We start from the raw sequence: 16,122 nt of genomic DNA on the forward strand, positions 1-16,122 counted from the left end.
GGACACCCACATCCCGCATGGGGACGCCTGGGTTCTATCCCAGCTCTGGCTCCTGGCTCCAGCTTCTTGCTAAGCTAGGCCCTGGGAGGCAGCGATGGCGGCTCAGTAACTGGGCTCCTGTCGCCCACGTGGCAGACTCAGAATGAGCTCCGGGCTCCTGACTTCAGCCGGCTAGATCCTGGGCGTCGGGTCATCACCAGGAGCAGGAGCAGGGAGCTGGGTCAGCTGGGACTCGGTCCAGCAAGGCTGCTGACAGCGTCACCTTGTCACACATCAGATGCCTGCGCACAGCCCTGCGTTCCCTGAGCAACCAACGCTCCGCTCAGGGCCCTGGAAATGGCGTGGCCCAGAGGCTTCACAGCTGGAAGAGTTTCCCTTCTGTTATTACTGGGTTACAACCCAAAGAAGTTAAGGAACAGTTTCCCATCTGAGTTACAACCCAGAGAAATTGTTTTTTGTTTTTTGGTTTTTTTTTTTTTTGCAAAATATGTTTGACCAGCCTTACTTTTATCAAAACGCTGGGTCAGCGCGCTGTGCTCACGGCCGGACCCCTGCTGGTCCCCCACTTCCGGCACTCAGATTCCTTGCTGGCAGGGTAGGGAGTGGGGAGTGGGTGGGGGTGGCCCGCAGAGCGGGTGTCACTGGGGAAAACCTGGCCAACCTCACCAAGAAGCAGGGGACGAATTTTTAAAGAAAATTAAGACAGATTACCATGCAGACATTTGAACCTTTAAATGTGTCCAAGCAGGAACAAGGGGTTTTTTGTTTACCAGGCACCTTTCCCTACGAGGCGGGCGACTGGTCAGAGCTCATTATGCTGCTGGTGGAATCGACTGAAGTGACTCTCCCGCCCTTGAAACCTTCCTGCCAGGAGTTCCTCCTCGTCTTCCTCCCGAGCCTTCTTCACTTCCTCCTTGGCCTGAATGGCATCCATCTCCCTCTCTGGTCCCTGGAGGAAAGGAAACAAAACACAAACAGGCAGCAGCAGCAGGGGATTCTGGGTACTGGAGGCTGAATGCTTGCCTTCTAGAAGCTTCTGCATCACCATGGGCAGGCCACTGAGCCCCTGAGGCCTGGAACTTATAACCTGTTACTGCATACAGGGGCCTGCGCTGTGGCACAGCGGGTTAAAGCCCTGGCCTGAAGCACTGGCATCCCATATGGACATATCGAGTCCCAGCTGCTCCACTTCCCATCCAGCTCTCTGCTATGGCCTGGGAAAGCAGCAGAAGATGGCCCTGGTCCTTGGGCCCCTGCACCAAGTGGGAGATCAGAAGAAGCCCCTGGCTCCTGGCTTTGGCCTGGCCCAGCCCTGGCCATTACAGCCACAACAGCTTCCTACTAACGTGCACCCTGGGAGGCAGCAGGTGTTGGCTCACACGCTTGGTCCCTGCCACCCACGTGGGTGACCCGCAAGAATTCTAGGCTCCTGGCTTTGGCCTGGCTCAGCCCTGGCTGTGTGTACATTTGGGGAGTAAACCGGTGGATAGAAGGTAGGGGATCTCTCTCTCCCTTTCTGCTTTTCAAATAAGATGAAAATAAATAAATAAAAGCATGTGGCACAAGGAAACTCTGGTTGGATGCAGAGGGGAACACAGAATAGGACAATCCCACTGAGAACTGTGTGTCTACATCAGATCCCGGGAACCAGGATCTTCACTCCTGGGCTCGCCTTCCCTGAAAGACACAGAAGTCTTGCCCTTCCCACAGTTTTAGCTACCTTGGTCAACTAAAGAATTGTCAATGGAAAATCCAGAAATAAACAATTCCTCCTTTTAAAATGACCTTTACAACAGTATATCGTTTCCAATTGTTCTATTTTATCATTAGTTCTTGTTCCTCTCTTACTGTGCTTACTTTATAAATTAGACTTTCTCATGGGTATGTCTAGGGAAAACCACCTGTTCGGATTTCCCAGTGTGTGTTTCTGGTTTCAGGCATCCTTGGGCCTTCTTGGGTAACAGGGGGACTACAGGACAACAATGCTCATTAGCAGCCATATTCGTAGGGTTCCACACTGGGAGCCCCCCAGAGAGAATGGACACACACATTCTGGAATGTTCTCGGAGTAAGAACAAACGTGGATGATTCTCACCGCTCCCGCTAAAACAGCAAATGTCAGCTGTTCTGTTCATGGGAGTTATCACAAGAGGTGATTTGAGGGTGGACTCAGCAGTTAGGATTCCCGCACCCCACGCTGGTATGCCTGCATGTGACGCCCGGTTCTGGAGCCTGCCCCCGGCTCCCTGCTGATGCAGACCCCGGGAGGCAGCAGGTGACACAGGGAACTGGGGCCCTGCCTCCCACACGGGGGCCACACACTGAGCTCCTTCTCGCGGCTCTGGCCCTGGCCCTTCCCCAGCCACTGCGGGGATCTGCGAGGGACCAAGCGGAGAGGAGCTCTCTGCCTCGCGGACAAATGAAAACAGGTGAGACTGATCTGTAGGGTCGAACAGTGTTTGCTGTTGTGGCTGATCAGGGTGAATACTGACTTGGAGGGCTACAGGGGAGCTTCTAGGGTGCTGCTACGTGTGTGTGTGTGTACATGTGTATGCATGTATGTACATGTGTGTTATGTGTGTATGTGTGTTGTGTGTATGTGTGTTGTATATGTGTGTATGTGTGTGTTGTGTGTATGTGTGTGTGTGTGTGTGTGAAGCAGTTTGGATCAATGCACGAAGGACGAGATTCACAGGAGGTAAATGCGTAACAGGAAAAGTGACTCCTGGACGGCGTACCTTGGTTTCGCCCCAGGTGGCCTTGCCAAAATTCTCAGCGTACTCTTCATCATCTGTGATCAGGAAGTTGTCAAAGATGGTGCCGGACCTCACCTGCACGGGGAGAGGCCTGCGTTGTCGACGTGAGGTGTGTGACAGCGTTCCACTTCAGCCGTCTGTTTACTCAGCGCTCTAACACGGACTGGCTCACAACAGCAGACAGTACTGACCCCATTTCTAGAATATTCTGGGACACCGACTGTCAAACGTGGCCACACACTTTGAGCACCAAGAGCATTTAAAAACTCCTGATGGGTAGGTATTGGGCCTTGTGGCTCACACACCTGTGTCCACCTGAGAGGGCCTGGGTGCAGAGTCCAGCTCCAGCTCCTGACTCCTGCTTCCTGCTACTGCACACCCTGGGAAGCGGCAGTCCTGGCTCAAGTGACTGGCTCCTGCCACTCATCAGTACTTGGAAGATCTCTGTCTCCCCCTCTCTCATCTGGACTCTGCCTTTAGATAAATCAATGAACCAATCTGTTTTAAAAAACGAACCGCGGCTCTACCTCCAGGGTTCAGGTAGGGGTACCTGGCACCCAGCAAGTGCTCAGGGAACAGCATTAATGTACAAGTTCAGGCTGAAGTTCAGAGTCTAGCAAAGTTACAGTCAACGCTATGTTTTCAATGTGCTTTCTTCCCCCAAAGGTCTTGATCTTGGCACCTTGGTCCCCATGGCAGTACTGCTGAAGTGGTGGGACCTTGAAGAGGTAGGGCCCAGTGGGAGGTGGTTACATCATGGGACTTGACTCTCAGGAGTGGATTAATGCTGTCTGGGACTCTACTCTCAGGAGTGGATTAATGCTGTCTGGAGGGAATGCATCAAGAATCCTGGAAATCAGTTTGTTACCCCAGGAACAGGTGGTTCTGAAAGAGAGGTCCCTGGTGTCTCGTCTCACCACGCGCCCTCCGCTCCTGGTCCCTTAGTCCTGTCTCTCTGCTCCTGGTCCCTTAGCCCCGTCTCACCACGCGCCCTCCACTCCCGGTCCCTTAGTCCTATCTCACCACGCGCCCTCCACTCCTGGTCTCTTAGTCCTGTCCCTCTGCTCCTGGTCCCTTAGTCCCGTCTCACCACGCGCTCTCTGCTCCTGGTACCTAGCTCTCCATCTCACCACGCGCTCTCTGCTCCCCGTCCCTTAGTCCCGTCTCACCACGCGCTCTCTGCTCCCGGAGTCTTAGTCCTGTCTCTCCGCTCCTGGTCCCTGGCTCCCTGTCTCACCACGCGCCCTCTGCTCCTGGTCCCTTAGTCCCGTCTCATCACGCGCTCTCTGCTCCCGGTCCCTTAGCCCCGTCTCACCACGTGCCCTCCGCTCCTGGTCTCTTAGTCCTGTCCCTCTGCTCCTGGTCCCTTAGTCCCGTCTCACCACGCGCTCTCTGCTCCTGGTCCCTGGCTCCCCGTCTCACCACGCGCTCTCTGCTCCTGGTCCCTTAGTCCCGTCTCACCACGTGCCCTCTGCTCCCGGTCCCTTAGCCCCATCTCACCACGCGCCCTCTGCTCCTGGTCCTTTAGCCCCGTCTCACCATGCGCCCTCCGCTCCTGGTCCCTTAGTCCCGTCTCACCACACGCCCTCCGCTCCCGGTCCCTTAGTCTCGTCTCACCACGCGCTCTCCGCTCCTGGTCCCTTAGCCCCGTCTCACCACGCGCCCTCCGCTCCCGGTCCCTTAGCCCCGTCTCACCACGCGCCCTCCGCTCCCGGTCCCTTAGCCCCGTCTCACCACGCGCCCCCCGCTCCCGGTCCCTTAGCCCCGTCTCACCACGCGCTCTCTGCTCCTGGTCCCTTAGCCCCGTCTCATCACGCGCCCTCTGCTCCCGGTCTCTTAGTCCTGTCTCTCTGCTCCTGGTCCCTTAGTCCCGTCTCACCACGCGCCCTCTGCTCCTGGTCCATTAGCCCCGTCTCACCACGCGCCCTCCTCTCCTGGTCTCTTAGTCCCGTCTCACCACGCGCCCTCTGCTCCTGGTCTCTTAGTCCCGTCTCACCACGCGCTCTCTGCTTGTGCTCTTGCTATGGGACGCCATTCACCAAGCTGTGATGCAGCCAGAAGGCTCTAACCAGGGACCACACCCGCGAGGCCAGCTGATCCCGGACTTCAGCGTCAACACACGTCTTTCCACCGCATAGCCCGCCGCGTGGGTGCACTGTCCTAGCCAGAGAAAGTGGACTGAGACACCGAGTGACCTGCCAGAGCTCCAGTCCGATGGCGCCGATGTTCTCAAACTCCGAGAGGTCGTACTCCATCAGGGAGCTGGTGCCCCTCATCTTCTGGTACAGCCAGACGTGCTTGTCGATGCCCTCTGGCTTCAGGCCGTCCTGCAACGACCATGACCATGACCATGACCATGACCATGACGCTGCATGTGGTGGTCCCGGAAGGAGGGCCGGGGAGAGGGAGAGGGCAGCCCAAGGTCATCCCAGGGCATCGTGGGAAGGACGACACGGCCCTCGTGGGGGGGCGGCCCAAGGTCATCCCAGGGCATCATGGGAAGGACAGTGCAGCCCACCTGGGGGGGCAGCCCAAGGTCACCCCAGGGCATCATGGGAAGGATGGTGCAGCCCACCTGGGGGGGCAGCCCAAGGTCATCCCAGGGCATCATGGGAAGGATGGTGCAGCCCACCTGGGGGGGCAGCCCAAGGTCATCCCAGGGTATCATGGGAAGGATGGTGCAGCCCACCTGGGCGGGGCAGCCCAAGGTCATCCCAGGGCATCATGGGAAGGACGGTGCGGCCCACCTGGGGGGTGGTCCTAGGTCATCCCAGGGCATCATGGGAAGGACAGTGTGGCCCACCTGGGGGGGCAGCCCAAGGTCACCCCAGGGCATCATGGGAAGGATGGTGCAGCCCACCTGGGGGGGCAGCCCAAGGTCACCACAGGGCATCATGGGAAGGATGGTGCAGCCCACCTGGGGGGCAGCCCAAGGTCACCCCAGGGCATCATGGGAAAGAAGGTGTGGCCCACCTGGTAGGGTGGCTTCTGGAGCATCGGTGCCTGCCAGTCCCCATCCAGCTCACTGTTCCAGTCACTTGGTTCACTGGCGCCAGCGTCCAGAAAATGCTTCTCCCAGTCCTTCAAAGATGCGGAAAAGGCAAGACCAGTCAGGGTGGGGTGGGGGTGGTGGCACGGCCGGTCCCACGGCCGGTCCCCGTGACTCCGCTTCCAGTCCAGAGTCCTGCTAATGCTCCTGGGAAGGCAGTGGGTCAGATGGCTCATGCAAGTACCTGCGTCCCCTGCCACCTATGTGGGAGACCTGGGGGGGCTCCTGCTGTTGTGGGCATTTAGTGAATGAACTAGCAGATAGAAGATCTCTCCATGCCTCATGCTCTGTCACTCAGCTTTTCAATTAAATAAATAAGTTTTTTTAAAAAGTCAGAGGTTCACATCTGAGACAGGAAATTCTCAGATGCTAACAAGCAGGGATGGGGGCCAGGCCAAAGCCAGGGGCAGAAGCCACATTTGGGTCTCCCAGGTAGGTGCACTGGGGCCATCTTTTGCTGCTTTCCTAGGTGTATCAGCAGGGAGCTGGAGCAGAAGTGGAGCAGCCGGGACTCGAACCTGCACCCAAATGGGATGCCGGCACTGCAGGCAGTGGCTTCACCAGCTATGCCACAGCCCAGGCCCCAGGGCCAAAAACACTTGAGGTTCCCAAACCCACCAAAGGGGGCAGGGCAGGCGTTTGGCCTAGTGGTTAAGATACCCACGGCCCGTGTCGGCTTGAGTCCTGGGTCTGGCTTCCTGCCAAGGCAGACTCGGCAACGCAGCAGACGGCTCAGCTGTCTGGGTTCCTGCCGCCCCGTGCGAGACCCGGATTGCGTCTCAGCTCTTGGCTTCAGCCCTGGGCCCAGCCTCAGCCATTCTGGGCATCTGGGGAGTGAACTAAGGGACGGGAGCTCCCTCTCTCCCTCTAAAGTCCATCAGTCAATCTCACCAAGGACTCGGGGCAGCAACGGATTGGCAGATTTTTCTCCCCGACCCTCTGTGTGGTGATTTCAGCATTTCCCCCAGTTCTGAGTGGAACAGCAGGATGAAAAGCCAGAGCGAATGGCTAAGCTGAAAATGCCAGGGCAGCGCTGGTGTTGTGGCGCAGTGGGTTAGGCTGCCGCCTGCAGCATCACCATCCATACCTGAGCTCTGCTTCCAAGCCGGCTCCCTGCCAATGCATGGGAAAGGCAGCGACAGCTTGGGCCCCTGCACCCATGTGGGAGACCTGGATGGAGCTCCTGGCTCCTGGCTTTGGGCCGGCCTGACTCCAGCCATTGTGGCCATTTGGGGAATGAACCACTGGACAGAAGATCTCTCTCTCTCTCTCTGTCTCTCTCTCTCTGTCTCTCTCTCTCTCTCTCTCTCTGTCACTCTGCCTTTCAAACAAACAAACCTTAAAAACTTTTTAGAAATAAAATGACAGAGCCAAAAGTACTGGCAGGAGGAGCGGCTATACACAGACTTCCACTCAGGTTACGGGAAGTCTGTCTTTAAGGTCACGGTCACACGGGAACTGTTCCAGAGAGAGAGGCTGGACAATGACGAGACCTTCCAAGATTGATGTGGGGCCTGCTGGGTAGCTTCCACGACTGGATGCTTTTACACATACACACACGCACACACCACACACAACTGTACAACAGACCGCAGTGATCTGAATGTGGCCCCCTTGAAGCCCCCACCTCGGTGTGATGGTGTGAGGTGAGGGAGCTGAGTATATCTGGAGGGGGGGGGATCACGCCTTCACAGAAGGGACCCCAGAGAGCTCTCCTGGTCTCGGGGACAGCGAGGGGGCGGCCATCTGCAGCCCGGAGGAGGGCCCTCGCCAGAACCCAGCCATGCTGGCCCCCCAACCTTGAACTTTAGGAAAGAAATTCCTCAAGTGCTTCAGTCAGTGACACAGGGACGGCCTTGCTCAGGTCCATTTGTCTGGGAAGTTTGGGAAACACGCTCATCCAGGGCTAGCCGGTGCCCTGGGGTGGACCTCTGCTACGATATCGCCGGGTCACAGCTACGGGGCTCTTGTTCCCTTAACCTGAGCCACCGGCCAGGGCCGTCCAGGAAGATTCCGTACCTGGGCCTTTTCTTCTTTGACCTGACTCCAGTCTTCAGGCTCTGCCGAGGACTTCGCCATCTTCTTCAGTGACGTCAAATTCCAGTCGTACTCGATGTTTCCCGACTCAATTACTTGGCCGTCGATTTTCACTTCGTACGAGAGATCTGGTCTTAAAACCAGGGCGTAGAGGTGTGTGAAGCCGTCTACCTGCCCGGGGTTAGGGGAGGAAGAGGGCAGAACAATGATGTTTCAACACAGGGGGCCGGCGCTGTGGGGTAGCGGGTAAAACCGCCCCCTGCAGTGCCGGCATCCCACAGGGGCACCGGTTCGCGTCCCGGCTGCTCCTCTTCCCTCCATCTCCTTGCAGACGCCCCTGGAAAAGCAGCAGCAGATGGCCCAAGTGCCTGGGACCCTGCCACACAAGTGAGAGACCTGGATGGAGCTCCTGGCTTCCGGCTTCATCCTGACTCAGCCCTGGCTGTTGCAGCCATTTAGGAAATGAACCAATGGATAGAAGCTCGCTCTCTCTCTCTTTCTGTCTCTCCCTCTCTCTTTGTAACTCTGCCTTCCAAATAAATAATTAAATCTTTTTTTTTAAAAAAAGGAACTATTCCCATTCTAGAATGTTCTGATGTTTTAAGGATTATCTCATTTCTACAGAATGTGTTCCTCGTCCCAAAAATATTTCATTCTCTGCTGCCGATGGCTGTGGCTGAAATGCGACTATCCTACTGGAACTCTTTGGGGGCAGATTTTAGTAGGATGGCATAGCTCGCAGGAAAAAAAAATGACTATGGCCTCCTTGCAGGATTTAAAACCTGGCAGGGTGGACAACTGTGGAATAGACCCGGGCAGTGGGACACAAGGAACAAGAGGTATGTTTGCTAAGACCCAGCCTAGGCTCAGTTAAATATTTAGAGCTCAAAACGATTTTCTCCAAACTTAGTTACCAACAGGCAAGAGTTAACGCAATCCATTACTCACTGGAATCGGAGAACAGTTACCTTGCATCTGATTGATTTCTTGTTTGCGTGATACTGATTCTTGAAATATAAAATAACATGAACTTTCTTAATATCAAATCCACAAATATCGGGTCCTACAAAACAAATGTGAGCTGCTCTCAATTTCTTTCCATGATACGTCGCTGCAGAATATCATCCCACACCCCCGCACGAACCATTCGTTTTCTACACAGGGATCTTTTAAAAAGTTTGTGGAAGGGTTGAGCCCGTCAGCCTGGCCGGTGAGATACTCGCATCCCACACTGGAGGGCCTGGGTTCCACACCCAGGTCTGCTCCTGGCTAACACAGATCTAGCAAGCAGGGGTGATGGCTCAAAGAGCTGGGCCCCTCCCACACACTTGGGAGACCTGGATCGAGTTCCTGGCTCCTGGCTTTGGCACTGGCCCAGCCCTAGATATTGTAGGCATTTGGGGAATGAATGAACTAGCACATGGTAGGGGGAAGAGACACCTGCCATTGGCCGATTCATTCCCCAAATGGGTTAAATGGCCCAGGCTGTGCCAGGCTGAAGCCAGGAGCCAGGAACTCCATCCAGGTCCCAGGCACATCAGCAGGAAACCAGTTTGGAAGCAGAACAGCCAGGACTCAAACCGGCATGCTGGTATGCGATGCCAGTGTATGTAGCAAGTGGAGATTTAACCTCCTGTGCCCACAACACCAGCCCTTGTCTGTTCTTAATAACCTCAAATGATAAGCAAAAGAGAAGCCATGTTCAGTACATACATTCTGATCAACCACACCATACAACGCTCTCAAAAGTCATTCCGTCTGACCCGGAACTTGGAATTCAATACATCTAGAGCAGGCTAACTTTTTTTTTTCTTTTTTCTTTTTGCAGGCTAACTTTTAAGTTGATCATTTTGTAAGGCCCACGAATGATGTTCTAAATATCCAAATAGCCCTTGGCAGAGAAAAAGGTTCCCCACCCCTGGATTCTAGAGAGTTCCATTCAAATGATAAGGATGTTAAAGTGGCACTTGCCAGGTGTCAAGTCTCAGTCACTCTGGAAACAGACAGTTCCAGGACACTCTGGGTCGGAGAAAAGACGTCAGGGCTCTGAGTGGGCCAGGCAAGGCTTCTAGGAGGCGTCTGGAACATTCACGAAGCCTCCTGAGAGTCTGGAACTGTCCCGCTTTAGCTGTTCTGACCTAACGTCTTAAGAATGCGCTAACGCATCCGGGTGTTTCTGCTGTGGACGATCTGCACTGCCCGTGGGGACTCTGTGGGGGCAAACCCATCACGATTTCTGGTTTCTCCAGAGTGAATGCTACATGAACTTGGAAATGGCCCTTTGTGGGACGGGCGAGGCTCCCCGGGTCTGTCTCCCAGCTGGGCTCTCCAAGAGCCTCTTTGCTCATCCAGTTCTTTTTTTTTTTTTTAAACCACAGCTAGGGCACACAAACTACTTGTATAAAAATGCTACTTTCTCAGGATTGAGACGGTCAATATATTTTTTCCCGCAAACATGGTCAGAATTTCCCGACATGCTTTGAATGTTTACTTCAGTGGAAGAACACACCCAAAAGTAACCAGAAAGTCATGGCATCCTCCTCTAGCAGTAACGACAAGATATTCATGCCTGTAACGGACTTCTGGAAGGAGAACCGGTGGACAGAGACGGGATCCGGGCTGACTCAACTTTGGGCTGGGGGTTTAATGTCTCTGAGCCTCAGCTTCCTTATTTACCAAATGGGGGTTGTGTTACCCACTTCCTGGGGTTTTAGGCACCACTTGAGACTACAAATGGAAGCCCCCCCCCTCCCTTAGCAGGACCTCTAAAACTTATCTCTCCAGGTGAGGGCATTTAGGGCAGTTTTGGTTAAGTCACCACTTGGGTAAGTGACTTTGGTTAAGTCATCACCTGCACCTCTGAGTGCCTGGTTCGAGTCCCAGGTACTCCACTGTTGATCCAGCTTCCTGCTAATGTGCACCTAGGAAGGCAACAACTGATGGCTCAAGTACTTGGGTCCCTGTCACTCACAAGGGAGACCTGCATTGGGTTCCAGGCTCCTGGTGTCAGGCTGGTCTAGCCCAGGCTTGCGCGGGCACTGGTGGAGGCAAAGAGCAGGTGGAAGACCTCTGTCTCCCCGCCACCCACGTGGGAGACCCAGATCAAGTCCCGGGCTCCTGGCTTCAGCCTGGCCCAGCCATGGCTGCTGCAGGCATTTGGGGAGTGATTGGTGGTTGGGACATTGATCTCCGTCTTCCAAATACATATTTTTAAAAAGGCTGGTGCTGACATATCAGAGGGAATTGTTCTAACAGTGAGAGGGTCAGTTTGAGTAAAACAGCACTGACTCTGATTTAAAAACAGAAATAATACAGAAAATTTAATCTTCTTATTAAAAAGTATGTTGCTTTGCCTTTCAGATGACGCAGATAATATGCGATTTCTGTGGGTACTTTAAAAAGTTTATGGGAGGGGAATTAAAAGAATTTTATTTTGGTGCAGAACATTTTAGAAATTGATGCTTCCTGTAGTATACATTTCTAGGAACTTTCAGATCTTTCTTATGGTTTTAAGACTTTTTAAAAAATTATTTTGGGGACCAGCACTGTGGCACAGCAGGTAAAGCCACTGCCTACAGTGCTGGCATCCCATATGGGCACCGGTTCAAGTCCCGGCTGCTCCACTTCCGATCCAGTTCTCTGCTATGGCCTGAGAAAGCAGTAGAAGATGGCCCAAGTGCTTGGACCCCTGCACCCGCATGGGAGACCCGGAAGAAGCCCCTGGCTCCTGGCTTCAGATCGGCGCAGCTCCAGCCATTGTGGCCATCTGGGGAGTGAACCAGCAAATGGAAGACCTCTCTCTCTCTCTCCCTCTCTGCCTCTCTTCTCTCTCTGTGTAACTCTGACTTTCAAACAAATAAATACATCTTTAAAAAAAAATGCACAAATTGATCCCAGTTCACAGGGGCATGCAAACACGGGTTGTGGGCCGACTTGGATGGAGCTCCAGGCTCCTGGCTTCAGCCCTGCCCAAGCCTGGCGGCTGATGCCATGTGGGGACTGAGCCAGCAATGGAGGAGGGGTTTCCGGTCGCCAGGTAGGCGGCGCCATGCTCTCCGAACTCACCAAACATAATATAGTACTGGGACTTTCCGCTCAGGTTCTTCTGGTCCACGTCTGCTGGGAAGATCTTCACGTAGCCCCCGCCACAGTCCATCTTCTGCTCGTGTTTCACCGTGTACTGAATGACCAGGGTCCGCCCCTTGTTGCTGAAGGGCTTGAAGCGGGCCGAGATGGCGTAGTAGCGGCCATTCTGAGTGGTCTGCAGACCTTGCAACGGAAAGCACCCATGAGGGAGGAGGAAGGATGCTCTGGGCTCAGCCTCTTCCTCCCCTCGTCCTCCCCACCGCCCAGCATGCCACCGCCCAACTGTGGGTGGTGCCGCGGCCACGGAGCCCACAACCGTGGCTTGCAGACACTGGAGGAGAACCTGCCCGCTGCGTGGACAGCGCTTCTCTTTCTGGTCACTACTTCCTGCACACCACAGCGTGACAACTACTTACACAGGATTTGCACGGGTTGCTAAGTCATCTAGAAATGGAGTATACAGGATGTGTGCAGGTTCTACACAAACACTATGCCTTTATATATATATATATATATATATATATATATATATATATAGGAGGGAATTTAAAAAAGGTTGTAGAAGCTGGAATTAAGTCTATTTTAGGGCAAAAAAAAAAAAAGACACTTGAAATCCATGCACATGATAGGTCTTCAAAAAGTTCACGGGAAGGGGCCAGAGTTTTGGTAAAGGTTAAACCATTGCCTGCCACACTGGCATACCATATGAGCGCAGATTCGAGTCCCGGCTGCTCCACTTCTGATCCAGCTCCCTGCTAATGCACCTGGGAGAGCAGCAGAAGAAAGCTCAGGTACTCAGATCCCTACCATCCACCTGAGAGACCTGGATGGAGGTCCACACTCCAGGCTCCCTGGCCACTATGGCCAATTGGGGAGTGAACCAGCAGATGGAAGACCTCTCTCTCTCTCTCTCTCTGTGCCTCTCCTTCTCTCTCTATAACTCTGAAGCCAAGATCTCCATCTGGGTCTCCCATGCGAGTACAGGGGCCCAAGCACATGGGCCATCTTCTACTGCTTTCCCAGGCCACAGCAGAGAGTTGGACGGGAAGTGGAGCAGCCGGGACTCGAACCAGCACCCATATGGGATGCTGGCACTGCAGGCGGCAGCTTTCCCTGCTATGCCACAGTGCCGGCTCCATAAGCTCGTTTTAAATTTCACTTTTCCGTGAACTTTTTGAAGCACCTTCGTATAGGGGACTTGGGCATGGAGATTTTGGTATGCCCAGGGGTTCCCAGAATCTACCGCTCCTAACAGGCTGACTGTTCCTGTCTCGATGTGGTGCCTACAATGTACTGACACAAGACACAACGGGCACGCCATGGCTGCCCGATTCCACGGGGTTCCTGTTTCTTGGATGTTTCTGTACTTAACAGACAAAAGCACTTCAACTCTAAATGGCAAAGACACAGTCTAAAGGGGTGGGAATACACAATTGAGCTGAACACAAACAACGGAACACTCTGTCTGGTTCCATCTCATACCAGAGACACATGGGAGATGAGCACGTTACCAGCAGGGCACACACCCACTGCACGGCACGGATGGCCAGCAGGCGTCCCCACGGGCGACCCTTTGTATGGAGACACCGTCCTCTTGGGCACAGATCCATCTCACACTGGAAGTCCCGTTCTTGGTTCCGATCCTTCCATTGGCGCTGGCCAATGTGAAGACACAGCCATCCTGGCCATCTCCCCCGCTCTGACATCATAAATGAACTTGGCATTGGCACCCAGTGTGTCTGAGGCTGAACTCACGGCTGGTCCCCCACTCTCACATCTTTTGCTCAGAGAACGTCAGTGCCCCTACCCTACCTTACCCCCACCTCCCAGTAACCCCTAAGGCCATCTGATTCTCTTCCTCTTTGCCTCTTCACCCTTCACCGCCACCCCTCTTCCGCAACCTCCCATCTCTTGTCTCTTCCTTCACCGTTTCCAACCTGTGGTCCCAGGACACAGGTGAAGGGGGTAGCAGCCCGTCTCCCCATTGCCCTGCCTGGGTCTGCTCACAGCAGACAATGTGCTGACAGGACGAGGGACAGGCAGATTCCCCGGATTCCAGGCTGGGAACCGGTGCGGACGTGTCAGAGGGGGTTGGGCGACACTCCAATGAGCTCTATCAAACACCACATTTCCTGTGTCTCCTTTCTCTCATACAGCACTCGTGGGGGGAACATGGGTCTCAGGAAACAATGCACACACAGGCAGAGGCAGCAGGACCTTGTCAGGAGGTTAAGTGGCAGGCGGGAAAGCTGACTTTTATTATCGACTGTCCATTTATGGGGTACAGTGCAACACTCCGTCTCTGTACACAGAGCTCAGTGGGCAAATCAGGTTGACATCCCCAGCTCCTTCAACAGCAAAAAAAAAATCTGGGGGGGGGGGGTGAACCAAGTTTGAGTGTTTATAGAGCACAGTATGATAATTCTATTAAACGTATACACCATGTTTGTTTGTTTTTGACAGGCAGAGTGGACAGTGAGACAGAGAGACAGAGAAAGGTCTTCCTTTTGCCGATGGTTCACCCTCCAATGGCCACTGCGGCCGGCGCACCACGCTGATCCGATGGCAGGAGCCAGGTGCTTCTCCTGGTCTCCCATGGGGTGCAGGGCCCAAGCACTTGGGCCATCCTCCACTGCACTCCCGGGCCACAGCAGAGAGCTGGCCTGGAAGAGGGGGCAACCGGGACAGAATCCAGCGCCCCAACCGGGACTAGAACTTGGTGTGCTGGCGCCACAAGGTGGAGGATTAGCCTACTGAGCCGCGGCGCCAGCCATGTATAGATCAAACCAGAATTATTAGTGTTTCTATCTCTTTGTGGTTACTTTAGGTTTGGCGCCTTTGAGAGCCTCCTTTTATTTACCCATAAACCTTGTAAGAGGCTACGGTGAAGTGTGGACCACCCCGCGGTGCGGTGGGGGCGCTAGAACCTTCCATCTTGGTGCTCCTTAGCCAACATGCACCTGCTGCCTCCTTCCCCCTCCAACCCTACATCCAAGGGCCCACAGACGTTTTCTCCAAGGCCAGAGAGCGAACATATCTGCGACCTCCTGGGCCATTCGGTTCCTGTCTCAACCTCGCCCGTATTTCGTCGACTTTTCCATCATTTTTATGGGTTATAAACCACCACCCACCTTTCCTCTTCTCCCCCGCCTATACCAAAATGTCCCAAACCATTCCCAGCTCGTTGGCTGTGCACCAAGACGACAGATCAGCCCCAAGAAGCCAGGGTGGAGGCCGGTCCTTGGGATCACGCGTGTCAGGAATGGGGCGGGGGTGGGCCAGCGGTGCAGAGACCCTGATGGGGGGATGGGCCCCCTCAAAACCCTACAAGAGAACAAGGCCGTGTGCTGCGCCTGGGTGCCCTGGTCCTTGGATGACCGGTTCCTTCACTGGGTCTCCTCGATGCCTCCAACTCAAAAACAAACTTATTGAGGGGCGGCGTGGGGTGGGCATGGGGTCTAGGCGGTTGGGACCCAACTCTGGACCCCACTTCCTGCTAATGCAGACCCGGGGATGACCCAAGCAGTTGGGTCCCTTGCCACCGCACCACCCCCGTGGGAAGACTGTTTATTATTATTTTTTAAGCTCCTGCTTTCGGACCGCAGCTACTTGCAACAGGCAGCACACGGTGCTGGCCTCCCCGAGCCAAAGCCCCCCGGATGTGACCCCCCCAACCTACCTGGACACCGTCGCTACGAGGTGGCCCCCCACTCCCTGACGCTACACTAACCTTTGTCTTTTTCTTTATGACCATAAAACTTCCCCGACGAGAGTCTAAAATGCCCAAATTGGGAATTATTGGTGGACTGCACCCATCGGTTGCGCCAGCGTTCTGCAGAGGGGAAACAACACGGGTTACAGCAGGAACTCGTTCATCCGGGTCCCGGGGAAGAGTGCGGGACCGTCGGCCCTTCACCTCCGTCTAGAAATTCCTCCTGGAAGTAGACGGTGGCCAGCGCCACCCGCAGCGCGCAAATAGCCCAGAAGTGGACTCGAGCCCCGGCCATGGAAACGTGCGCGCCCACTCCCTGTAACCGCCCCCTCGCTCCCGGCGGTCTCTGCGGCTGGCCAGGCTCCGTTCCCGAAACTACAACTCCCGTCACAATTCGCGATTGTGACACCGAGGCCACCATTGGTCCCGGGCGCGCAAAGCACGCGGGGCCTGCCCTCAGAACTACTACTCCCATGATGCAT

General features: G+C 54.7%; 1 protein-coding gene across 1 annotated transcript; it reads right to left on the bottom strand.

Moving 5' to 3' along the window:
- Positions 1-707: 707 nt before the first annotated feature.
- On the bottom strand, positions 708-16,030 carry CALR3 (calreticulin 3). The gene is made up of 9 exons (XM_002722093.5): positions 15,845-16,030; positions 15,659-15,760; positions 11,908-12,111; positions 8,811-8,905; positions 7,825-8,013; positions 5,730-5,837; positions 4,952-5,083; positions 2,739-2,831; positions 708-949 (listed from the first exon to the last, which is right to left on the bottom strand). Exons 1-9 carry the CDS (start codon positions 15,933-15,935, stop codon positions 803-805), a joined length of 1,161 nt encoding a protein of 386 aa, XP_002722139.3. The 5' UTR covers positions 15,936-16,030; the 3' UTR covers positions 708-802.
- Between the last annotated feature and the right edge of the window lie 92 nt (positions 16,031-16,122).

Source organism: Oryctolagus cuniculus, chromosome 16 (assembly GCF_964237555.1).
Source record: "Oryctolagus cuniculus chromosome 16, mOryCun1.1, whole genome shotgun sequence".
Classification (NCBI taxonomy): domain Eukaryota; kingdom Metazoa; phylum Chordata; class Mammalia; order Lagomorpha; family Leporidae; genus Oryctolagus; species Oryctolagus cuniculus.